The sequence below is a fragment of the Periplaneta americana genome, chromosome 10 (assembly GCF_040183065.1).
Source record: "Periplaneta americana isolate PAMFEO1 chromosome 10, P.americana_PAMFEO1_priV1, whole genome shotgun sequence".
NCBI classification, from domain to species: Eukaryota; Metazoa; Arthropoda; class Insecta; order Blattodea; family Blattidae; genus Periplaneta; species Periplaneta americana.
This window is the reverse complement of record NC_091126.1, coordinates 174,534,168-174,555,014: the sequence shown is the minus strand read 5'-3', so window position 1 is coordinate 174,555,014 and position 20,847 is coordinate 174,534,168. Positions and strand designations below refer to the sequence as shown.

Sequence of the window (20,847 nt, the reverse complement as noted above, 5' to 3'; positions counted from 1 at the left end):
ATAATTATAATTAGTCCAGTAACTCATTATTACTCACTATGAAGACGGAAGTATTTATATTACAAAAAAAAACATTCATTGAAATTAAATCGTCGCCTTTCAGATACATTATTCTTTATACTTCTTGCATTACAGTGTTTCATTATGTGCTTTTAGAATAGTATACAGGACTTTGTTAATATTGTACATGTTTCGAATGTGTTTTAAATTTCTTGTAAAACTTGAATTGAAAGTAGCCTGAACACTCTTATTTGTTATTTGACTCAAACTAATGTGTAACTTAGAAAATTGGAAAGAATTAAAAGGTGAATATTTATTTGTATATCTTAAAGCTGAATATATCGTTCAAGGGTTGCAATAGTGGCACAACTCCATAAATAGGTCATAACTATGGCAACGGGATGAAAGGGTGAAATTGTAGGCTATAACATGATTAACTGAACTCTCACGGGGCCGTCAGTAACCCTTACTCTTAATTCCATGATAACATGATTCCTGCACTTGAATACTAAGGGAAATGTAAACTCGCTTAGCTCAAAAACTGATTTTTTGAATTGTGACATTAGTATACCCCATGAGCGATATATCAATATTTGACATATGACTTAAGGGGACACTCAACTATATTTTGGAACTTTTTTCCTATTTGACCAATCTTTTTAAAATTTGGAGAAAAAGTTTAATATACACATGGAAAGTAACATGCAAAATATCAGCTCATTAGATCCAATACTTTTCAAAATAAAAATATTTCAATTTTTAATCAATCATTAATTGAAATATCACTTTCAATTATCATTTTTTATTTTTTGGCTTTGTGCATTTGACTGTGACTTCTCAATGAATAGGGCAAGAATTCTGCGTGTTGATTTAGTTCTGTCACGTAAATTAGTGTAGAAATTTAATTTTTCATTTCTATGACACTTTTTCTCCAATTTTTAAGTTGAGTGTCCCCTTAAAAACTTAAGTGCCACTTTTCCAATTTAATGTGCATAATTTTGTTAAGTCATTGGAAAATGAATTATCTTCATATTTGGTCACATTTTAAAAGCAAACGGAACTGTTATTAAATTGCGGATCAGAAACGAAAATCATTTATGAATGATCAATAATGTAGTCTGTTTGAGTGATTTACTGAAATGTTTTTCAGGTACATGCTCGGGTTAGCTGCAGTGCCAGCTTGTGTACAATTTTTTGGATTTTTAGGAATGCCAGAAAGCCCAAGATGGTTAGTTTCTAAAAAGAGGTGAGTACGTAATGCTGTAATGATATTTTCAACTTATGAACTAATTTATTTGTAAATCTAGTCTTTCAGGTAAAGCTCCCTGTAATTTATTTGTGTTTATAATTATTGAGGAAATGCGCCTTAACACAGAAGAAGGATTTATCAAATTTCTAACATGAATTTAGTTGAGGTTTTTTCCGGGGTTTTCCTTCAACCCAAGATGAGCAAATGCTGGGTAACTTTCGGTGCTGGACCCCGGACTCATTTCACTGGCATTATCACCTTCATCTCATTCAGACGCTAAATAACCTAAGCTGTTAATAAAGCGTCGTAAAATAACCTACTAAAAAAACATGAATTTATAAATTTACATTACGGAATAAATGAATGAATTTGTTATGAATGAATAATTATACTATTGGAATAAACAGCATGATTCCAGAAATGCCGATGAATTGTCGGGTATAGTGAATTTTGACTTGCCGATACCATAGGTTAAGTATAGGGGAGAGTCGGGTAGTATCGGACATCGGGTAATATCGGACAGTGAGTTTCTTGCATCTACCACATGATGTTAGTACCTGATTGGCATGGTTACGTTTCTGTGATGTCGCATAGAGAAACGTAACCATGTCATTCAGGTACTACCATATGGTGGTAGATGAAAGAAACGCACTGTCCGATACTTCCCGATGTCCGATACTACCTGACTCTCCCCTAATAATGATAGCCTTTAAAATAGCAAGTGAGGGCAAGCACGGCTCAGTCACGAGTCATATACCTAGTAATTTTACTCATCACCATTCGAATATTTTCAGAAAAGCATAGTTCATTCATTCATTCATTTATTCATAGTGTACTGCACAAGGGCAGGTCTTTCACTGCAAACCCAGCATTTTCCAATCTTCCCTTGTTTTTGCCTTCCTCTTAACACGATTTCTTGAGTTTTGTTAACTTGACATGTGGTTAATATTGATTAAATTCTTAATTCTGGCAAAGCTTCTTATTTCCCTTATTATCATACTTCATATAGACCTACAGTATACAGTTATTTGTCTCATAAAACGCATTTCGCACACTGTAATTTTATTTTCTTGGTGTTAGACTTTGTGAAGGTCCATGTTTCATCACTCTAGCATAGAGTTGGTCTTGCTGCTAAGATTTTATATAGGCATAAACGGGTATGCTTGTGAACACATGGTGTGTAAAAGTATTGTTGATGATTTCAATTGATTTTTTGTACATGCTAATATTCTGAGAAATATCTTGTACATATTGAAGGTATAAGTTTCAGGCATATATCTTATACATTGAAATACATTTCCAAAAGTTTATTATCTAAGTATATTTTACTTTGGATTGACTGTTTATCCGTTGAAATTTTCATGTCACCATAACAAGTCTCGTAAATAGCAAAATATTTCTTGAAACAATTAAGTATACAAATAACTATTGTATTGAGGTTTTCTCCAACCGTAAGGCGAATGTCGGGTAATGTATGGCAAATCCTCGGCCTCATCTCGCCGAATACCATCTTGCTATCACTAATTCCATCGACGTTAAGTAGCCCAGTAGCTGATATTGCGTCGTTAAATAACGAAGTAAAAAACTATTGTATGTCAGTTTCGGAAAAGTTAATACTTTACCATGTATATAAGCTGCATAATTAATAATTTCAGTCAAACCACTTTCTTTTTGTATTATAAAAATTTTCGAGTTCAGTGGAGGAAACATAATCTTGTTTATGTACAGTAGTGGCAAAAAAACCGGATCGACCCTTGTAGCTGATTTCAGAGCCTTGTTCACTCCAGAGCACGATAGACTGGTAACTAAGACTTTCGTGGTTCGAATCCTGCGTAGGAAGGAAACATTTTTTTTTTTTTTTGTTCCTTATTCAGATTTATTCCCAATACTTTTCGATTGCTGGTAAAATTCATGTTCTAGGAATAATAAATTAATTAAGAAGTAAAATATCGCTGCAATCGAAAAGTATTTGGAATAAATTTGAATAAGACACAAAATAGTAATATGCGTTACAAGAGCGGTATGTTGACATTTTCATGTTCGAGGAAAAGATTGAAAAAGCGAAACGTAGTTGAGCTTTTTTAATTTCCGAGAACATGAAAACAAACATACCGCTCGTGTATCGTACATTATTTTGTGCGAAGATCGTTTATTACATACATGAAAGAGGAATTTCTAATTAGTTGCAATGAAATCTCCATCTTGGTTTCTGTTCAATGACGGCAACTTTGGAAAACAAATATATCTATCTTCAACATTGTTCCTATAAAATGTTTTCTGTGTTTACTATACTGCAGCAGGCCGTGATATAAGTCTGTCTTTTTTTCCCCCCAGTCTATGATGAGTCTGGAATCTTGTTGATTTTTTCACGGCTTCCTTAATGTTACTTGCATTACAAATGCAGTAACTTTTGTGGTGTTGTAGAATTTACTTAATTTTTGCAAATATTTAAAAACAATAATTAACAGTGCAATTTAGGTGAAATTGCAGTGGTAAGTTTCCAATTTATAATTATTACTATATTGAATGTCTTTAAAAATAATATGTTAAAAGCCTAAAGCAGTAAAATGAATATGACGCTTAAGCGATAAGAATAGGGAAATTGTTATGTGTATTACGTTGGGAATACTGAATGTGGTATTTCACACTTACCGCGTATTGCTTTTGTGCGGAAAGCAAGCAAATACGCACGATCTCGCACAAAATAAGTTTCCTTCCCAGGCTGGATTCGGACCACGAAAGTCTTAGTTACCAGTCTATCGTGTTCTAGAGTGAACAAGGCTCTGAAATCAGCTACAAGGGTCGGTCCAGATTTTGCCACTACTGTACAAAGTAAATAATTTGTATATATGTCTTTTGAATGAGAGTTCGGGAAAATATCTATAAAATGGAATATTTTTGACACGACAGAAATAAATGTTTGTAGAACGCGTAAAATACATTTTATCTTTCCACGCACGCAGTTGCCCACACTGGGCCCGCAATAAGCGCTCAGTTATGAGTCGAGAACACACGAGATAGAGCGTAAAACGGACAGTTTTTTTTTTTTTTTTCTTTACAGTTTGAAAATTTGTGAAAATGCTCGCCTTTCAAAGACGATGTTGAAAATTAGAAAGATAAAATGTTTATTCATTATATAGTGAGAAAGTACGCGTTACCTCATTACTTTGATTTTATCTGTTTCTCCCATGGTTGTAGGAAGTACTCGATCCACAAAAGCAAAATAATAATTGTGGTGCACATTTCTTACATCTAGATACGATGAGGCATTGAAAGTTCTTCGGTCAATACGAGGCGAAGATTTCCCCGTCGAAGAAGAATTGGAGAGCATTAAAGAAGCTTGTTTGGAGCAGGAGAGTCAATTACAATCCCGCCAACAATCTGGAAGCAGCAGCTCCATCTGGTTGCAGATTCTTACAACAAGGAGCACCCGAAGGGCCCTGCTGCTCGGTTGTCTACTCCAAGGCATTCAGCAACTTGCTGGCATCAACACAGTAATGTAAGTTACACCATTGTTATACTGTTAACTGAAAAACAGAATTACTGTACACAAGAATAGGCTATCGTCCACACCTGTGGAATAACGGTTAGCGCGTCTGACAGCGAAACCAGGTGCCCCGAGTTCGAATCCCAAATAACAGCCCTCCATTCTTGGCGATATGCAGTGCCTTATCGTGAGCGATACTATATCAACTCATGGGAAGACTCCACTGAAAATCATGAAAATTTTTCCAAATTTTTTTTAGCTATTTCACTTATTCAGAATTTATGTTTTCATACCCCAAATGGATTCAGCTCAATTCTGATTACAAATACTCGTATGTTTACACTTTTTTAAATTAAGGCTGGAAGGGGGCGTGGAATTTAAAGAGCTGTCAAAATTGTTTTTCATCGAAGAATTATTTTTCAAAATTTCTGATTACAAATCTAGTAACTTTTTGTTGGCTCCCTGAAGTTACTAGATGAATGTAGCGGAGGAGAATATTAATTTACATAAATATTCATTTTATTTTCAAATCTATTTTTCTGTGTTCATTTTTGTTGCTGCATGTTTCTATGCATTTATTTTGTGAGAATTGCTGCTAGTTTATTTTATTAATATTTTTCTTAAGAATAATAATAAAATAAACTAGCAGCATTAAGAAAAATATTAATAAAATAAACTAGCAGCATTTCTCACAAAATAAATGCATAGAAACATGCAGCTACCTCATAAATACTTGCAGTAAAAATTTCATCCGGATTGATTAATATTTGGCATACGAAAGTTGGTGTTGAATCAACAAAAATGAACACAGAAAAATTGATTTGAAAATAAAATGAATATTTATGTAAATTAATATTCTCCTCCGCTACATTCATCTAGTGACTTCAGGGAGCCAACACAAAGTTACTAGATTTGTAATCAGAAATTTTAAAAAAGAATTCTTCCATGAAAAACAATTTTGACAGCTCTTTAAATTCCACGCCCCCTTCCAGCCTTAATTTTTAAAAGTGTAAACATACGAGTATTTGTAATCAGAATTGAGCTGAATCCATTTGGGGTATGAAAATACAAATTCTGAATAAGTGAAATAGCTAAAAAAAATTTGAAAAAATTTTCATGATTTTCAGTGGAGTCTTCCCTTAATGCTGTATTGTATTAACTTTCAAAGGCACTTCCAGCCAATAAAGGTAATGGTTTTCCTCTTGTAAGGGAAATAGCCTATTTCTGTTCATTAGAGAGCGACCACTTTCGAGGTGACTTTATCGTGAAAACCAGAAAGCAGATTTGCCATCATTTTTGCTAACACGGAAACTGTTAATAAGTTCTTGTGGAAACCTCTCAAACTGTCCACATAGACAGACAAATTAAAAAAAGGTAACTGCCCATATTAACTGTAAGATGTGGAAACTTACTTAGAATATTGCGTTAAGAAAAAACCGGCTCGAATTTTGAGAGAATAGTTGAGTTGTCATAATCCGCGAATGCCTTCGCTGTCACGTGACCTGCGAGGTGACCTTGTGCACACGAGTTTCGCCAGTTGATCGAACACTCTGTACTCAACGTAGAGTGCTACTAAATTAGTTGCGATAAATTTTTATTCAAGCTTTATTTTCCCAATATTACAGATGCTATAGGCAGCTATTTTTTCTTATTTGTAGTGAAGTATGAATACCTATGTGCGGTCTACACCTGTGGAGTAACGGTCAGCGCGTCTGGCCGCGAAACCAGGTGGCCCGGGTTCGATTCCCGGTCGGGGCAAGTTACCTGGTTGAGGTTTTTTCCGGGGTTTTCCCTCAACCCAATATGATCAAATGCTGGGCAACTTTCGGTGCTGGACCCCGAACTCATTTCACCATCTCATTCAGACGCTAAATAACCAAAGATGTTGATAAAGCGTCGTAAAATAACCTAACCTATGTGCGTACCTTGAGAGGAAAAGTTCTGACTTAAGAACACTAACATTATCTCTTCAGACATATTACATGAACTTCTTAATGTAGTACCGGTTTGGACGTGATCACGCTCCCTATGTTAGTCGTCTGTTGACAGAGGTGCGTAGAGGGGAATAGAAGGCCTCCTGGCGTTAACTCTACCAGGTTAAATAAATAAATAATTGTAAATAAATATATTGATAAATAAATAAATACTCATGGAAGTAACCAAAGTTGAACAATGTTCGTACACCAAGATAAGCCGTTATCCATGGTTGCAATCCACGAGAATGTATTGCAGATCAAAGGTGCGGTCACACGTCGATGCAGTACAAAAAACTGCGCAACTCTCGACTGTGACGTGTGAAGAACGGTGCAACCCGAAAAATAGCGGCTGCCGAACCTGCTGCTCGCTACTTTTCCATGCTGCGCGCAGCTTAAAAGTAGCGACGTGTGAACAGGGTTCTCAGGGTTGCAGCCGCAGCATTTTTGATATCGGTTTTGTTGAAACTTTTGCTGCGGTTCTGACCAGTGTTGCCACCCAAATGTGCCAATGATACTTTTATTGTTTGGACGTATTTTAATGTTAGATGTGATGAAAATAAATTATTTGTAACAGTTATTAAATGCACAATACAGTCTGAGCATATTTGCTGACGATATAATTCATTTTTTAAATTTTCCGTAGCGTAGTTCCAAACAGGAGGGTTGCCGACATTGATTACGTGAATATACTGTTGGTTATCATTTAAGTATATAGGCGTTTTTAAAAGCTTTATAGTAAAAATAATGTCAATTTCTGAATACTAGATACGACAGAAAAGCAAATAATAGATAAGAAAGCTTTCGCATGAGTTTCTTAACAATGCGAACATAACCACAAAATGTATATTGAGAAGTCAACACGGAGATGGAAACCTGCAGCATGACTGCGGCTGCAACAGTAGCGCCTTGTGTGTGAACAGACTCGCAACCTCCAGTTGCAACTTTTGCAGCACTCGGGTTGCGCAGCACGAAAAGTAGCGTGCAGCGCGCTACTTTTGGCTTACGTGTGAACACGACACGCAACTTTTGCAGCTGCAGTACAAAAGTTGCGCAGCAAAAGTAGCGATGTGTGACCGTACCTTTAGACCTCACATAGCAGACACAGTTTGACTCTGTTAACAGCGTTGGGGATGGGAGGTCTTGCCACATCTCCTTCTTCTCCCAATTTTAGTCCTTGGGACTGCGATCTTATTCCTAAATTGAAGAAGCCATTGCGTCGTAGGAAACGACTTGCCAACACACACGTTTCAAATATGTGTAGGTTTATTATAGTCAAATTACTTATCAATAGTACACACGTTGAACCATTACAATATTACATGAAATGGTATATAAAAGTTTTTGACAAACGTTTTCGCCATAACCATGCCTACCACACCAGTTTTTAAACATTTAACGATTGTTTTAACCTGAATATTTTTAAGTGTTCATCATGTGTTATTGTATTCTTTTTTAATATGACCTGAAGATGCTATGGTTATGGCGAAAACGTTTGTCAAAATCTTTTATATACCATTTCATGTAATATTGTAATGGTTCAACGTGTGTACTATTGATAAGTAATTTGACTGTAATAAACCTACACATATTTGGTACTTATATTATACTTATCGGACACAACATGCCTTTAAAAAAACACAAAAGTTGTCGTTACTGTAGTTGGGTGTGAGGTACCATGGTGTTTTCCATCTTTCCCGTCGATGGCAACGGATCGTGAACAATCTAGGAGACTTGAAGGATGTTAAACAGCTTGTACAAATGATGTTAACAGGTTGTACGAGAATAAAACGTTGATTTCGAAATGTCATGTTTGTCCTTTTACCCTACCAGAGATTCTTGCATCCATACCCAGTGTGGTGTGAACTTTAAAAAGTAGTCTACATGTGGTACACTTTCAAACGTATATGTTAAATTTTCTGCGTTGGAGCATTTTCGACAGAAAAAAAATAGTTGCCATGACTTATTAATCAACCCTTATATCTATGGTGTTCGGGTAAAGGGGTATAAGTCATTTTTTTGTCCAGTTGGAATTTTGTTCCCCAGATGAACACACAAGTTAAATTATACAAGTTGGTGTGCAAAAATCAAAGAATACAAGCAGTTGATGTGTTTTATTTGCAAATCTAGTCTTTCAGGTGAAGCTCCCTGTAAAGCAGATTTGAATAATTTCAAGGGAAAAATTGTTCCGGGGCCGGGTATCGATCCCGGGACCTCTGGTTGAACGTACCAGCGCTCTACCACTGAGCTACCCGGGAACTCCACCCGACACCGTCTCAACTTTTCCTTTATATCCACACAACTCGCGTGGTCTGACGAAATGCTAGAGACCCACATCGAGTGCACACAATCTCTGTGTGACTTGGAACTGTGGTTTTCTGTTAACGTACACAGTGACGTATATATTATGCAAATCTAGTCTTTCAGGTGAAGCTTCCTGTAAAGCAGATTTGAATAATTTCAAGGGAAAAATTGTTCCGGGGCCGGGTATCGATATTTGTGTAGAAAATTATTTGTAATAAGGGTTATCAGTTTAATTTTCATTTATCTCCGAACTCATTTTTATGACTTATCTCCCTTTACCCAAACACCACAGATATATACTGTAGGCCTATATTAATAACTGTTATTTTCTTTCTAGGTATTATAGTGCAAGTATTATTCAAATGGCAGGGGTGAAAGATTACTCCATTGCCATTTGGCTGGCATGTGCAACAGCAGCTGTTAACTTCTTTTGTACTTTTATTGGCCTGTTTTTGGTAGAACGGGTTGGAAGGAGGTCCCTCACACTTTGGTCTCTTGGCGGTAAGTACATAATTCCCTTTGATAAAACTGAACAGAATATAAATAATTGATTAAGTGGCGATCTTACTCGTATTAATTATGTAAGCATGTGCGGCTTACAGCTGTTTCGATGCTACTTGACACGATCTTCAGAGCCTTCTGTGTCTCGGCGCCATCTCAACTTCGCTGCCTGTTCTGTGGGTGCGTTCGTGTGATGAAGAGTTGTGTCAAATAGTGTGTGTGTGTTCTGAAATTGATCTGTGTGTTGAGAATTTGATCGAGGTGTGTTTTAGTGTGTTTGTATATTTCATATTGTTCTAGTGTGTTGAGTTTTTGGTTTTTGGGTGGTATGTATAGGATTTCCATGTCTGTACTTATGTTATTGTATGTGTGGGTAGCATTTATGTGTTCGGCATATGTAGATGTATTGTGTCCTCTGGTTAACTTGAGAAATCTCATTTTCGAATCAATTAAAGTAATTAAGTTAAAATAAAAAAAAAATGTACACGAAAAATTTGTTAAACGGACACTGCAAAAATTTGTTTCAAATTTTCATTTATTAGATAATGAATGAATGAAAAACTGAATAAATAAATAATAAATAGAGAAATGAATGGATAACTGAATAAACAAATATATATAGAATAATGAATGAATTAATTAATTATTATTAATGAATGAATAAATGAATAAAACAGTGGATAAATGGTTACATGGATTTCTCAAGTTATTCATTCATGGTGTTCTGCCTTCCTCTTAGTCTCCACATATGATCCATTTAACTTAATTTCGTATATCATCTGATACCTTTTTCTGCCTAAAACTCTTCTCGCATTCATCATTCCTTCCAGTGCATCTTTCAGAAGACAGTTTCTTCTCAGCCAGTGACCCAGCCAGTTCCTTTTTCTCTTCCTGATCAGTTTCAGCATCATTCTTTCTTCATCCACTCTTTCCAATACAGCTTCATTTCTTATTCTGTCTGTCCATTTCACATGCTCTACCCTTCTCCATATCCACATTTCAAATGCTTCTAATCGCTTCTCTTCACTTCGTCGTAATGTCCATGTTTCTGCCCCATAAAATGCTACACTCCACACAAAGGACCTCACTAGTCTCTTCCTTAGTTCTTTTTCCAGAGGTCTGCTGAAGATGCCCCTTTTTCTATTTAAAGCTTCCTTTCCCATTGTTATTCTCCTTTGGGCTTCTTGACAGCAGCTCATATTACTGCTTATAGTACACCCCAAAGTATTTGAAGCTGTCCATTTACTCTACTGCCTCATTTAGAATTCGCAAGTTTACCTTCTTTACTTTTCTTCCTATGACCATGGGCTTCGTCTTGTTGGCATTTATCTTCATTCCATACTGTTCACAGCTATTATTTAGCTCCTGTAGCATATCCCTTAGTATCGTCTCCTCTGCTGCTAACATCGCCTTATCATCAGAAAATCTTATGCACTTTATTCTACTTCCTCTTACTATCACCCCTCCCATGTTCTGAAAACAGTTCTTCACTAAATCCTGCAAGTACGAGGGGTAGTCATAAAGTTTTAATTATCACCTCGAAAAAATGAAGCTGCGACCATGAAACTTGGTGATGGTGTTAGTCCTTTTCTACATATTCACCCTTCAACGCGACACATTTTTCCCAATGATGGATGACTTGACGGAGGCCTTGGTTGTGGAAGTCTGCATTTTGGCTGTACAGAAAATGTTCCACCTCAAAAATCACCTCGTCTGGAAATGCCTGCCATGCAATGGTTTCTTCATCCGAGGAAAGAGGAAGAAGTCACTGGATGCCATATCAGGAGAATACGGGGGGTGAGGCAAAATTTGATAGCCTAAAGAAGCAGCATGTGTGACTGTGCCCTGTGCAGAATGAGCTGTGGCGTTGTCATGAAGCAAAAGGACCCCTTGGACAGCTTCCTGCGATGCTTCATCTTGATAGCCTCCCGTAACCTCGTCAGGAGATTTTGGTAGTATGCTCCTGTGATGGTTTGCCCCTTCTGAGCATAATCTGTCAGCACCACACCTTGGATGTCCCAAAAAACACTCAGCATCACCTTTCCCGATGATGGTTGGGTCTTCGCCTTTTTCGGCGGTGGTGAATCCACGTGTTTCCACTCCCCGCATTCTCCTGATATGGCACCCAGTAACTTCTTCCTCTTTCCTCGGATGAAGAAACCATCGTTGGGAAAAATGTGTCACGTTGAAGGGTGAATATGTAGAAATGGACTAACACCATCACCAAGTTTCATGGTCGCAGCTTCATTTTTTCGAGGTGATAATTAAAACTTTATGACTACCCCTCGTAGATGTTGAACAGGGTAGGTGATAAAGGGCATCCTTGACATATTCCTCTCCCTATTTTGCTTCCTTCTGACATTCTCAAGTTATATTATACTACATTAACCCAAAGATCTCTTGTCCTTACGTAAGACAACACTGTTTACATTTAATTTCTAAGTTAGTGTTTGACCTTTTTATTTTTCTTCTAGTCATGACATGATGAAAAGTTTTGATATTTTTGGATGTTTATCAATTTATCTTCTGACCTGTAAATGAAGCTTGGAATCCTTAGAACATGCTAAAACACTGCTGAAACTCGCATCAGTATATGTGCGACTGAAATATAATATGTATATATTTTTTTCAGGTGTTGTCATTTCGTTAGTCATTTTGGGAGTTGGATTCCGCTTGATGACACTTGATGCGCCATCTGTGACCGCAGCTGGAGATGCTCTCTGTAGCACGGCTAAGTAATTTATTCACTGCATTTATATGTGTTTGTAGTTTCAACAATTTGTCAGTTCATGTATGTGAGTACGTTCCTTTTAAGTCATTGATAAGCTCATCGGAGGTTTCAAGTTTTTAAAGTTGTCAGAAATCCATCAGAGCTTATCGGACCCACGAAATTTTGGTTTATGAGGTGACCATACTGCGTTAATTGTTTTAAAGAGGTATTATTTATAATAGTTTATGTTCTTGTGAAAATGTTAATATACTTAATCGGAATCAGGAACTTCTGAAATAATATACAATGTACACTGGTGTTCAGAGATACCTGATCTACAGTTTTTTGGTCGTGTAAACGAATTTTCTAGCCATAGGATAAGTCAGAACCAAAGATATACCAAATTGACAAACTTTGAAATAGTTCTGCTTGTTCTCAATAGGTGACACTATAATTGGGGCGGTTAAAAATGTGTTGGGGAAAATGATGATGTCGATTAAGTATAAATTATTTTCATAATTGACACTATCAGCGGTTTCCCACTAAACCTAATGCTTTTTACATTCATTAGACAGATATGAAATTTTGAATTCTATAATGCGGGTATATTTATGTGCTATTTGCAACACTACCTGTCATCTTCGCCATCTATTTACAGAAGTAATAACTGAAGAAACCACACTTACACGAACAAGTTATCAATCACTATTAATTAGTAGGAGTCAGGTATCTTTGAACACCAGTACCGTATACTATTATTTAACGAAAAATATTAGACGTTGAGAAATCAAATTAATTTCGAAATAACGTTGTCACAAATTGAGTATCATTTCCGGCTATAAAGAGTTGCATTTGAAGATGATAATAATAATTATTACTAAACTTCGAGCGGACATGCACATTTTGTAACATCACCAGACATGTGATGCACTTTACACATTGTCATGGTCGACTTGAGTTTCCATTAGTATATAAATATGTCTTGTTTTATAATATTCAATATAAATAAATACCAGAAAATTACGTAAAGTTAGAGTATCATATAATAAGTCAACTTTATTTTTATTATTGATTTCAATTCGAATTAATTAACTCTCACAAAATTCTTGATAACGCATGTAACTGGCCAAATACAATATTTCATCCACTATTACAAATTCATTTACGATGTACTGGTAACAGCTCTTATGATTGACCACAAACTGATTAAGGATCAATTTATTTTATTGCAATATTCCTACATTTCACAATTTCGTTTTCAGTTTCTTTAAGCGCATCTGTTTCACTTGTTGCTCCTTGATATTTGAAGAGTCCACTACAAGAATGATGGATGTCATTTGAAATACATTTTGCAGGAGAAGCAATTGAAAGTTTGAAATGCTTAGCACTCAAAGCTTAACTGTGATTTTCCGATCATTACTGGACAATGACTATCAGTGTTAATGCCATATAACTCTGTATGTACATTGTATATGTCTTAAGCTATGCATTGACAGTCTTGGGTCATTTTCGACAAGAAAGTGACATCCATCATTCTTGCAGTGGACTCTTCATTTGGTTTCGGTCTCAGAAACGTTTTACATTATTTTTAACTGACATTCTGCTACTTCTCGAAAGACAGTTTTATTTTATTTTTTTTCCATTTCCACCTTTTTTGTCTTCCAAACTAATATGGTGCAAGATCAACAGGCATCTTCCTCTGAATCAAAATCATATTCTTGTGAATATTCAGCTACTTTGGCCATTGCTTGTTTTCTGCTCCATAATGGAAATCTGAATTCTTTTTGATCATCAGTTAGATTTTTAGTTTCTTTGAATGTAGCAAACATTCTAAATATCAAGCGGAAAGCAAGAAGTGCCAATAGAAGTTTAAAATTGTGAAAGTTAAAAATGTCTCGCACTGATGGCTACATAGCGCACTTTATGTACCATAACAGAGTGATACTCTCTTCCATTATCTCTCTCCTTGTATTTATATAATACTACAGTTTGCTTAGAAACTGTAGAACATAACTGTTCACTACAGTATGTTAGTTGAGATAACACTGAAAAGTATACCTAGAACCTTGTTAATGCTAATTAAAATATTTTTACCTTTCGTTTATACTCCTTCCTCAAGCAATGGTTTCATTCCGCTTTCACTTTTCCCTTCCTGATAAAACAAACTTACGCAGTGGAACAAGATCGTAAACTCTAAAACATTTTTCTATCGTGTTGGCACTCTTTCATATACAGCTGTGTCTGGTTGAAGGTTAAATATAAAATATGAAATTATCTTAATGTGTTAATGCTTATTATCTATAGAGCGAGTGCATGGAATTTTATTTCATTAACCTAAATAAGTGAGATTATGTTCATCAGATCTAATGCGACATCCATATTCTTTGGGTTCTGTAATGTAGTCATTCATTTTTAACTTACTTATTTACAAATGGCTTTTAAGGAACCCACAGGTTCATTGCCGCCCTCACATAAGCCCACCATCGGTCCCTATCCTGTGCAAGATTAAACCACTCTCTATCATCATATCCCACTTCCCTCAAATCCATTTTAATATTATCCTCCCATTTACGTCTCGGCCACCCCAAAGGTCTTTTTCCCTCCGGTCTCCCAACTAACACACTATATGCATTTCTGGATTCGCCCATATTCCTTTGCTGTGGTCGTGCCAGAGAATCAGTCCCATTCCGAGGCTTAGTGTATGGATTCGTAACAAGCTGTTTTTTTTACGGTGATGGGTTGTTATTATGTTCTTTAGAGTTGGTGAAGAAAGGAACTAACTGTTGCACTTAGCTTTGTTCAATTCCAAAAGTTGCATCACCTGACTTGACACTGGCTGCATTTATGTGACAAATAAATTAATATGTATTTGCATGGAATAAACCTTAATACCAGTACCTTTCAAAGTTTAATTTGTTAGCTTTTCAAGATTTGTTTGGAATTATTTAGGAAAACAGTAGTGTGGAATGGATTCTAAAGAAGCACAAGATCATTTATGACTTTCTTGGTAAAGGTAAGACTCAAACCGCTTAGAAATGTATAGAAAAACTTTCATAAACATTCGCTTTATACTACAGAAAAGAGTTTTCACTTTTGATCTGACTGTTTTCCTGGTAGAGGACATTCATTGTTTGATTGCAATAGGAATTTGGCCTTACAAAATGTGCTGTAATTTTATGTTTGCAAAAATAACAATTAAGTAATTTGATGTGCCAATTTATTGTCTGATACTGGTACTTAAGTAGAATTGAAAGGAACTAAGTACAATACATTCATTTTTTTCTCTAACTACAGTAAAATACAAAATTAATATTTACATTCAATTTTTAACATCAGTGACCCATTCTCTACCTCTCTGAAAAATAAAATAAACGTAAACATTAAAAACCTAACTTTCCGAAAGTTCTTTTCAGTTTACCGAAAACCACACAAAGTGTAGTTCGTTCCTTTGATGGCTCACCATGGTTTGTACTTGTCCACTGTTTCAGAACGTGCACTGACTGCATAAATTCAGGGTGTGGTTTCTGCTACTGGGACTTGGCTTCTGGCATAACGAATGGCTCCTGCTGGTCACACAGCCCTGATGAAACAAGCCTGTACCCCTCGGCTGGCACATGCAGTAATGTGACAGCAATGAGCAGTAACTCTGGACTCACGTGGGCTGCGGACTGGTGCCCCTCGAGGTATTCCTGGGTCGCAGTGGCAGCTCTCGCAATCTATCTCCTTTTCTTTGCGCCAGGTAAAACTTGAAATCGCATAAACTCGTACATATTTCAGAGGCCAAAACTTGTATGTATTCGTTTGCCAGGCTGTTATGCACAATTGAGTGAAGTTTTAAGATGAACTATAAATAATAATTAATGAAATATCGTCCTCACTTACTAGAGAGAATTATGAATTATTATTTCTACTTACCTTGTTTTGAGAAGTTCATATTTTAATGCTCCAGATTAGTTGGGAATGGAGCCAGTAAGACAGACAGTAAGTTATAAGCCATGCCCAACTTTCTTCCTACCACAATCCACATAAATATTGAAAATACAGTATATCAGAAACTTGTTTCACAACACTTCAATCGAGTTTAGTGTGGTATTTATTAGCTGTCGTTATAGCAAAAGCTAATGACGTTGTCAAATTACAAGCGTGAAATTAACGTACTAAAATGAAAAATATTCTATTATACCACTAAAGATAAAACAAAATGATCCCAAATACTCCTTAGGGTTTACAAATGAGAGTCAAGATAATCAAAAATAAGCTAAAATCTAGATGAAACTTGTAACACACTGATCCCAAATATTATTCGATACGCTCTGTTTATATACAATAAAACAAGAATTAACTTAGCAGTTTATGAGAATTTCCTAATACATTACAAAATAGTAATAAAATTCAGAGAAAGAAACCTAAAAAATCTCTACAACTTTATTTTATAACTCAAAATATTCTTGCACAGAATAGAATGGGTTTCTAAGAAGCCACGTTTTCACTTTTACTTTGAATATGTCTAGTGACACTTCCTGTGCTTCTTGTGGTAACATGTTGAACATCCTACTGCCCAGGATATAAGGACTACTTTTAACTTTGGATAGTCTGCAAAATGGTACACCACAGCTGACACCACACTCTGAAGCAATTTGCCTTTGTGTCAGAGAAGTGTGCTCTGCTAACTTTTCGTTCTGCAAAGGAATTTTACAATGTTACATTTGTTCAGATCAAATGTCTGCACATTTAAAGTACAAAAGTAAAATTCTTTCAATTATTTATTATACATCTTGATTACAAACTTTTAACACTTTATCACTTCGGAATATGTATGGTAAGACTTTCCTGTGTTAAATTTAAACGTACCTAATTTACATGTTTCGACCTATTTATGGGTCATCCTCAGAACTGGTCGTTGTTGGTCTTGGCGCCACTTTTTCTGTTTCCTGTGAGGGTGTGTTCCTGTTGTATAGTGTAGAGTCGAAGAGTGTGTGTGTTTTGAAGTTGAGTTGTGTGTTGAGAATTTCGTTGGGGTGTGTTTTTGTGTGTCTGTATATTTCATATTGTTCTAGTGTGTTTAGTTTCTGGCTTTTTGGTTGGATGTGCAATATTTCCATGTCTGTGTTGATGTCTCTGTGGGTGTGGTTAGCATTTGTGATGTGTTCTGCATATGTGGAGGTGTTTTGTAATTTTGTTATGGCTGTGATGTGTTCTTTGTAACATGTTTGAAACGATCTGCCTGTCTGTCCTGTGTAGAAGTTGTTGCAGGTGTTACATTTGAGTTTGTATACGCCTGTGTGGTTGTATTTGTTGGAATTAAATTACAACATCGCATACAGAGCAAATAACACTCTGCAAAAACATCTCAACACACAAAAAACACAAACAAACAAATACAACCACACAGGCGTATACAAATTCAAATGTAAAGGCCCATTCACAATGAAAATTAAACATAAACATAACGTAAGCATAAAACCTTGTGTCCATGTTATTTAATGAAAGCATTCACAATGAATTACATAAGCATAAACTTAATCTTAATCATAAGACGTTAACATGAAAGTTTGCAAACTCCAAACTTTCATGCTTATGTTTATGCGATTTGGAAACAGTACACAAGCGGAAAGCGTGTTTCACTTTTTGTTTAACATCTCATGGGCTTTGCCTACAGGCAATATTTTAATCTATTGGCCGTGATGATAGCTAGGCGCGCAACATGGAATCATATGACGAAAAGTTGATTATTTTACATCTCCGTTTCTTTGATTTCAAGTATTGAAAGCCATATACTGATGCCATTGTAGTTATTAGAAACATAAATTGAATAGCTACATCGTCAGTCATTGTGCAATTCTCCATTTTTATGTAATAGATTCTGTAGTTTTGTTGATTCGGTATGTTTGTTTCCACACACGTGTTATGTTTACATTATGTTTAATTTTCATTGTGAATGGGCCTTGGCTACTTAAGTTTGTGGCATATGTTTATGTGCTTATGTTAATGTTTACGTTATGTTTAATTTTCATTGTGAATGGGCCTTAACACCTGCAACAACTTATACATAGGACAGACAGGCAGATCGTTTCAAACACGTTACAAAGAACACATCACAGCCATAACAAAATTACAAAACACCTCCACATATGCAGAACACATCACAAATGCTAACCACACCCACAGAGACATTAACACAGACATGGAAATACTACACATCCAACCAAAAAGCCAGAAACTAAACACACTAGAATAATATGAAATATACAGACACACAAAAACACACACCAACGAAATTCTCAATACACAACTCAACTTCAAAACACACACACTCTTTGACTCTACACTATACCACAGGAACACACCCTCACAGGAAACAGAACAAGTGGCGCCAAGACCAACAACGTCCAGTTCTGAGGATGACCCATAAATAGGCCGAAACATGTAAACGAGGTACGTTGAAATTTAACACAGGAAAGTCTTACCATACATATTCCGAAATTATTTATTATCGTAATACTGTGCTCTCTTAAATTGACATATCGGGAATTAAATCAATGCCTTTCCCAAAACGTGCTATGAAATGTTTCGTATAAAACAATTTTTATCTCGAAAAGGAAGCAAAGACGAGTAAAAGTGTATTCAACTTTTTTGTTTGAAATATCTCAAAGAATAACAATCTGAAATTAATGCCATTACTTACGGTTTACTTTGTATACTGGTACTCGGGGGAAAAAAAAAAAACTACCCAATTGGATATTTTTTGATCTGCAAGTGGGATTTAAAGATGATGCATGGAATGACGCAATATATTGCAAATATGTTTGGGATTTCACTAGGGAATGGAGTCTGTTCAAAGTGGGAAATCAGTTAATTTGAAGGGAACTCGTAGATATTAGTTATAGCACAAATGTCATATAAAACAAGTTGGACCCATACCCTGCAAATAAGCATTACAACCAGGGAACACTGTTTTAAAATGGTAAAGTGATGAAATTCCTTAATATTATTGTTTAGGTATGGGCCCAATGCCATGGACGATCAACTCCGAAATATATCCTATGTGGGCTAGAAGCTCCTGCAACAGTGTCGCTACTTCAACAAATTGGTTTTTCAACCTTCTCATCTCAATGACATTCCTTACCCTGACTGAAGTGCTTACCAAGGAAGGTAAGTTGAGAGTGAAAGGCAGTGCCTGACAAATGTTTTCTTATCTAGGAGTCATCCTTCAAGATTAGAGGTCAGGTAATTTTTCAAGTGTTTGGGGATTATTTTATATCTTTTCCAAATAAATAATAACAATAAAAGTGTAACTGTAATTTATTAACGTTTGTAAGGTCATAATTCACTAAAACTTATAATGATACTGATATTTGTGAAGTAAATAAATAATAAAAGCACATTTGTGATGCTCAGAGGCAAAAATGAGTTAAATTGATTAGCAACTATTCTAGTACATCTGCATCTCCAATTTAATATACCCATATAGCTAAAAGAAATCAGCCATTTTGTGGCCTTGAGGGTTTGTTACTATTAAATGCGGAATTATAGTCCCGTCGCTCTAATATCGGCAGCCAATCGCGGTGTAGGTCGGCTACATTTAAACGTGTGTGTCTTGTGATTCACTTATGAAGACGTTATTCATTTCTTAAGGCTCGATAAATACTTAATATAATCGCCCGCCATTTTGGCTCTTTCGTTGGCTTTTGCAGAAAGCACACGAAGACGTTATTTGCTGCTCAATTATTTGCTGAATTAGTGTGTTTGATTTATTATCATAGGAGCTACGACATGATAATGTTTAACAGTGCGGCAAATAGATTCCTCGTATGGTAGCTCGGCAACGAAAGAACAAAAATGGCGAACGATACAACCTACCTAGATTTTATAGAGCCTTCACTTCCTAAGACATAAGCAAAGAGGAGGAGTCACGCCGGAAATAACAGCGTCGTGACTATATAAATTCAAATAAAAAGGGAATATGCAATCAAGAAAGGTGCAAAGACTTGTCGTACGCCGGTCTCCTTTTGTCATTCCTCTCCAACGTATAGTCGAGGTGGGAGAGGGGAAACGGGAGTGACGTCACAAGAGGGGCTGTAGCTTGTGGGTGGGGTGATGATACGAAATTATGGTGAAGTTTAAGGAAAGGCTGTTTTAAAGTAACATTTGTTTATTACAGAAATAACAAGAAAAGTAGAACTGTGGTTCCCTCCTAGTTCTGTGGTAGGGGTAATGGGGGAGTCGTGATAGAAATTTATAATTTAGAAATTCGTCCTGGGGCTTCGATGCGGAGAGAGTTACAATAGGTGATAACAAAGTAAGATTTGAGTGAGAGGGAGGTAGGGGTAATGGGAGTGCCTGGGAAAAATCAGCTTGCTCTCGTGTGTTGTGGAGGGGGGGGGCAGGATAACGAGAGAGATGGAATCAGGTAAAGGCTAGTTCTCTAGTTCGAAGGATCAGCACAGCGTACTGTGCAACTTACCGACTTCAGGAACAGGGAAAATGGTGACCTCTATCATAGATGGATCGAATAACTCGGGAGTCAAAGTCGGGAAGGTGAGAGATATGGGTAATCAGGAGAGAAGTAGGTGGGTTGGAGGTGGTGATGAGGCCTGTAGCGAGGCGAGAATAAAATAAGTTT

At 36.2% G+C, this 20,847-nt stretch overlaps 1 protein-coding gene across 1 annotated transcript in view; it reads left to right on the top strand.

Moving 5' to 3' along the window:
• Positions 1-20,847, top strand: part of LOC138708170 (proton myo-inositol cotransporter-like) — a 397,474-nt gene that overhangs the window by 339,737 nt on the left and 36,890 nt on the right. The window contains exons 5-10 of the mRNA XM_069838437.1: positions 1,151-1,246; positions 4,506-4,748; positions 9,351-9,514; positions 12,147-12,249; positions 15,713-15,963; positions 19,224-19,376. Of these exons, the coding sequence (XP_069694538.1) occupies positions 1,151-1,246; positions 4,506-4,748; positions 9,351-9,514; positions 12,147-12,249; positions 15,713-15,963; positions 19,224-19,376 (1,010 nt within the window). The remainder of the gene's footprint in view (positions 1-1,150; positions 1,247-4,505; positions 4,749-9,350; positions 9,515-12,146; positions 12,250-15,712; positions 15,964-19,223; positions 19,377-20,847) is intronic.